The sequence below is a fragment of the Limulus polyphemus genome, unplaced genomic scaffold (assembly GCF_000517525.1).
Source record: "Limulus polyphemus unplaced genomic scaffold, Limulus_polyphemus-2.1.2 Scaffold951, whole genome shotgun sequence".
Lineage (NCBI taxonomy): Eukaryota > Metazoa > Arthropoda > Merostomata > Xiphosura > Limulidae > Limulus > Limulus polyphemus.
Window position 1 is genome coordinate 281,018 of NW_013666561.1, and position 6,696 is coordinate 287,713.

General features: G+C 29.7%; 1 protein-coding gene across 1 annotated transcript in view; it reads right to left on the reverse strand.

The window, feature by feature from the left end:
• Positions 1-260: 260 nt before the first annotated feature.
• The window catches only part of LOC106461400 (uncharacterized protein C45G9.7-like), an 11,451-nt gene continuing 5,015 nt past the window's right edge, over positions 261-6,696 (reverse strand). Inside the window, exon 4 of the mRNA XM_013921220.2 lies at positions 261-5,062. Coding sequence (XP_013776674.1) covers positions 4,952-5,062 — 111 coding nt within the window. The 3' untranslated portion in view covers positions 261-4,951. The remainder of the gene's footprint in view (positions 5,063-6,696) is intronic.

The window sequence follows — 6,696 nt, forward strand, 5'->3', positions numbered from 1 at the left end:
CACACACACACACAATAAAAGAATAGACCTTTCCAAGATTTTACTTGTTGTTAAACAAATGTTTAAACAACTCTATTTATTAAATCATAAAAGTATTATGTTTATTACATCTTATTGTAGATTATGAAATGCTGAAAATGAAAGGTGTATTTCTCCTGCTGTTGTATTTTCTTTCTAAAGATGGAGTAATTTGAAAATCATTCCTCACTTCCTCAGAGTATGAAGAATTAAAGGTTGCAGAAAAAACAGCTACAATCTCCTTTAGAAGCAAGCTTGGAATTTTATTTTTCACAATGTTTTACATCAGGGGAACAAATATATATATATATAAAATGTTTTACTGAAAAAAGAATAAAAATGGTATTATTTCTTTGTTTACAAAATATTTGATGACCATGTATATTCAAGAAGGAATTTGACAGTAAGAAAGTGAATCCTTTGCTTTAATCATATTAAAACTGTACTATACAATTTGAACTCGGCATTTTCTCAGAGGCACAGTACTGTCAGTTAGGTCATATTTTAAATCTGTTCTTTGGTGACACATTATTGCCAACTTGTTCATGCTTTAGATCTGTTCCTCAGTGACACATTATTGACAGTTTGGTCATGTTTTAGATTTGTCCCTTGGTGACACATTATTGCCAGTTTGGCCATGTTTTAGATCTGTCTTTTGGTGACACATTGCTGTCACTTTGACCATGTTTTATATTGGTCCTTTGGTGACACATTACTGCTAGTTTGCTCATGTTTTAGATCTGTTTCTCAGTGCTACATTATTGCCAACTTGTTCATGCTTTAGATCTGTCCCTCAGTGACACATTACTGACAGTTTGTTCATGTTTTAGATCTGTCCTTTGGTGACACATTACTGCCAGTTAAGTCATGTTCTAGATCTGTATTAAAGCTGTGCAATATTTTCTGTATGAAACCTATGAAAGTTAAGGTTGCTGTATCTAATAATTATGGTATAATTGACATATAACAAAATGACTCAGTTTGGTTGAGCCTATATTAACTGACTGGGTAATTTTTCTGGATTTCACTTTCTGGTTGCCAAATAACTTTCACTTGCTCAAAGAAAAAGAATAAATGGTAAAATCAGGAAAGACAACTATTATACTTCTGCAATTTATTTTTTGATTCATGCAAGCCCATGTGCATGTTATCTTACATAAATAAAAGGCATTTCTAGAAGCTACAGTTTATACAATGTATCAAATAGAATGACTTACAGTATAACAAGCTAAAAATTTATATTACTTAGAAGCTGTTAAGCTAGTAAAAGTTAAATTTATAGCCACAATTAGTTTATTTGTACATTAAAACCTGAAAAGATTAACACAGTATCAAGGTTTAAACAAACACACACTGAGCAATAAGAATATATAAACAATATCATAATCATACTATCTAGCACTTCAAAAAAAAAAAAGAATATTTATAATAATAACTAAATTACATTTTAAAAACATATTCAAGTGTGTTTGACTAAACACCTTTTCCGATCAGATTTTCACAAGCAAAAGAACAAATAGCAAAAAACTGATTTCTTTTGTACACGTATGTTTCACAACAACGTATCTTGGGATCCAACATTAGAGAAAGAGCTGTAGTAACATGGTAGCTGGTGATGTTAAAATAAAAAATTAATTACCTAACGTAATTTCTTGGCTAACTAATATTGAAAGTTCCATGAACAGAATGTGTTCATGCAGGCAAAGCTTTGAAGTACTGTACAGGTCAGTATATACCAAGCTTGAAATACACTTTTCTAGTAGGACTAGTGACTTAGTGATACTGAGCTGCCTCTACTGTATGCAACAGAAAATCTGTCAGAACAGATGTGTTTATATGTGGAAGATGAAAGTGACATCTGTAAATAAATGAGCAAAAGACACATTATTGTTCAAAATTTGCACACTGAAAAAATCACCACATTGCTTACTTTCAGTTTGAAAAGCTTACCATTTCAATGTTTGATAACTACTCCAGCAATCAAATTAAGTGGTGTACAGAGATGTAATGATTTTACAACATGCTACTAAAATCAAAATAATTGTAATAGTATGTGCAGCTTGGTGACCTTAAAATATTTTGATATTTGATGGTATTATGATCTGTTAAACTCCTTCATGTTTTGTATTATACTCTGCCTCAACATAAAGTTATTTATACACAAGACCAGTCTCAGGTTTATATTCAGTTAACTGAGAACTTCTTATTTGTGCACTGGAATTTTGTATTTCAGTAAGTTTTAGGTCTGCATGATTATGCAACTTTCTACACTGTGATAGTTGAACCAAGAAAGACAAATATGCATAAAACAAACCACACAGCTCACAACACTGCTAAAACACAGGTTATGTAAACTGGACAAAAACAACACTATGTACTAATAAATCAACTTTATTTTATTACTTTTCATTAGTGTACAACACACTTGCTGTAATTGGCACACACTTATGTAATTAACATTACCTGGTGAGAAACCTTAGTATATGCAGCTTTCACCTTTCATTATAATTTTTCATTGGAAACATATCTTGTGAAAGAAAAATCTGAAGACCACAAAGGCACCGATAACATTCCTTTTAGCCAAGAAATAAGATAATTAATGAAAAGAACAAACTAATCAGAACACAAAGATAATGAAAGTCAGAGTTAGAGCAGTTAGGGTATAATGTTACAGAATTGTTCCTTTTTAAAATTTTATAAATGATAATAATAATAAACAATATATTTTTAACCAAACTATTTATGTTGCATTTAATATATTTTTTATGGTAGCTTTTAACATTTTTAATGTTTAAAAATTAAAGCATGCATTAACAGAAAAGAAAAAACACATAATAAAACAAGAAACTATATGGTTACATGTAATTCATTTTAGTCAATAATCAAAGGGTACAATTACTGAAGACAGTAAAAAATAATTATGTATTTACTAGTGTTATAACAGTTCTTATTTTGCTTTTTATCTTAGTACTATGAAACAAGGTCATATAACAAGAGAAACAATATTGTACTCATCACTGAAATAAAGCTGAATCAGAAGATGTTTGAAATTTTTAAGATTAGCTCACATTTTAATAAAATATGACACCACAGAAGGTGATGCAAAACTATACCAATTTTCCTGTGTTGACACAAAGATCAATGAAACTTGATTTGTATCCTTGTATACAAATTTTATATTGGGTATTATTATTATTAGTTTATTTTGGTACTTGTTCAAACATGATGTACAGGATGATCAGTCAAAATGTAGGTTTTTTCTTTTCAGTTTATCAATAAACACACAAGAATGACAGATTTTATTCAATACCACTGGATTTCAACAGATCTAAAGCAGAAACTTCTTTATATTTATCAATAACATGAAGTAGATAGAAAAATGACATACAACAGAGTTCTATATTTTTATTCAAATGGAAATTTAGTAAAAATGTAACAGCTATTACACACTCTGCAAATAGGATAAGTATTAAAGAAACATACAAATAAGAGGAGGTTAAGATCATACACATGATGAGGTCTCAAGTTTTTCCAGTATTAAACAGCTGTTAAAAATAGCAAGTTACTGAGTGTGAAAATATCGAGAGTACAAAATATAAGAAAAAAGAAGTACGACTTTTTTTTTTTTTTTTTTAAATGTCTTACTTCAAGGTTTATAATGAACAATCAGTATCAATAATAATATTTTCTGTTTATCATTCTTGGTAAGTTAAACCTAAAAGTAAGTATAAGACTTAGTCTAGACAGGTCTCTTGAGCCACAGAATAACGGCAATATATAATCATAGACTATGAGAGAAATTTTTTCCTGCAAATAAAAATAATTTATATGATTTGATGTACAATCTTTTCTTCTATCTGCATGTAATATATTTAACATAATTTCAGTAAAAACTCTTCATTGTACAGGATACAAAAGTAAAATTTATAATTGGCAGTTCTTCTTAAGAAACTTGATAAATATGCTATCAAAAATGATGCTACCATCTAATCTGTATTTTATTCTCAGATAATTCAAATGTTCAGTGCAGAAATAAAGTTTTAGATGTTTAGAAGGTTTGAATGACTAACATCCAAATACCCTTGAAATGCTGTTCAGAATATGATAAAGGATAGATGTGTGTGTGTGTGTGTGTGTGTGTGTGTGTGTGTGTGTGTGTGTGTGTGTGTGTGTGTGTGTGTGTGTGTGTGTGTGTAACGTGTATTGTTCAGTGTGTTAAATACATGGAACAATTATTATACATATATATCTATATATACATTTTACATCTCACATCTTACAAATATATAATTATTTAAATTAAAATGACAAAATAAAACTTAAATGTTAAGACTTGGAAGCAAAAAAAAAACAGATTTCATTTTAAAATCCTGACTTTTCTCCCTTACTTCTAACAGGGGTAATCTGGTTTGACTGAAACTAAGCTACTTAGACACCATACGGGAAGAAGGCTTTATTTAATGTTGACTAAAACTAAGCTACTTAGACACCATACAAAAAGAAGGCTTTATTTAATGTTGACTGAAACTAAGCTACTTAGACATTATAAGGAAAGAAGTCTGGATTTAATGTTTTTTTTGCCTTGGCTTATTTAGCAGACAAGATACTGTGTACATACCAAGACTCAAATAATGACTCACAATGCAACTTAAAGCCTAAGCAGTTTTTCACTCCAACAAAGCATTCCATATTAATTTCCTGTAGGAATATAAATTTCAGTCTTACAAAAACCTCCTGAAATATTAAAACTACATATACGTACGTTGTACAGACAGAATCATTTCAAGAACAAATCACAACATTATCATTATTTTTCATTAGACAGACTGTTTACAAGTTTTACTGATACATGCTGCAACAAGACTGCTAGTACAAAAACTGAATAGAAGGCCACAAGAAACAAACTTATGTTCTCATTGACTGATTGATACTTTCAGGAATGCGTGACTCCTTTTCTTGCCACGAGCATGTTCAAAACTGCATGTTTCTTAATGTACTCCACAGCCTTTTTGTGTGTCACCATAGTAAAGTCATACCCATTCACCTAGAAAATTGCAAATATACTTATTTACATATAGAAAATCTGTTAATTTATACATTTTCACACGGAAAGTTTACAAATGTTTATATAATAGCTAACATAGAAGTTATACACATTTACTTGAGAATATTGGAAATGGAAATGCAATGGTTACCAGTGAATTTGCATATATGCATGTGGAAAATTAAAAATATTGACTGTATTCACCGTCATAGGAAATTTAAAAGTACAGGTGGATCATTCCATGCCGACTCAACAAATACCACCTACTTGAAGCTATTTGATTGAGTAGTCTATTATAAGACACACAAATGTGCACAATTTCTAATACATAACTTATACATTCTATTGAAAAAACAACAACAACTTAGTTTACCCTTCTGAAAACAAATTTACACATGCTTCAGTATTACACCTCATGAATATGAATTATTGATTAATAATGGTAACTAAAATGTTAGTGTTACAAAATTCAAATATATTGCTATCATACATGTAGAAGTTTAAAAAACTGTACATCATAAAAGTTCACGGGCTGAATTAGGAAGAAAATATTTAGTAGTCATAACAAGTTTTTCCAATAGCCAAAATTGTAGATAACTTACTACATCAGCCAATGAAAATCAAGAAATAGATGCATGACTAATGTTCACTTAGAGAGAACTTTCATACTACTATGGGTTGACTGGAAGTATGCTAACATAACTTAAGTAAAGGGCAGTTTTAGGGACAGGTACCAAAATTATGGAAATGTACAGCACAGATTTTTAAAATCAATGGTGCATTTCACTATGTGCAATATTGACACTATGCCCCTGGCTCTACCAAAACAATTCAATACGTTTTACTCTCTTTTACTTGCATGATATGTGCTCACATGAAAGTTGAAAAATACATATAACAGTTAATAACAGTGAAGATGTAACTATTCATATTGAAGGTAGTAAAACAGAGATATAACATCTGAAATTGTAAAGTTTTTTTTTTTATAAAGTCAGAAAGAAAATAACATTTACTGTGAAGTCAATTCCATTCATCAAAAAAGTTAGAAAACACAGAAATATATTCTTATTTTTGTAAAGTTATATTCATTCACTAGGATATGTGGAAAGTACACAAAAAATCTACTACAGTTAAATCCTAACTATTCATACATGAAGCTGACAAAATATGATGGTATAATGAAATTTTTTTCCATTCATTAGTCAGATGCAAGATACATATACATGGTCACTTTTATACGTTATACCTATTCATCTTATAAATTAGAAAATACGAAATCTACCCATTTTGCCTGTGAAGTGAAATGCCCAGGTTATCGGGTCTTGTATTCATTATAATCTACTGAAGTTATAAACACTTCCCTTGGATGATGAAAAAAAAACCAGACATAATGGTTTTTAAAATCATATTCATTCACCTAAACAAGTGTAAATACAAGTATAACTACCTTTAAATGCACATATATATTTGGTTCTAGTGCCTAAAAGGCAAGTCATTTCTGTAATGTACTTGGAGTGAAAAGAAAGTAACAAGTTGATATGCATGAAATATATTACATAATTTATAACTAACATTTAGATAGAATCTTCTACACATCTACAAATTCTGCATCAGCTGATTGATTCAACACGTGT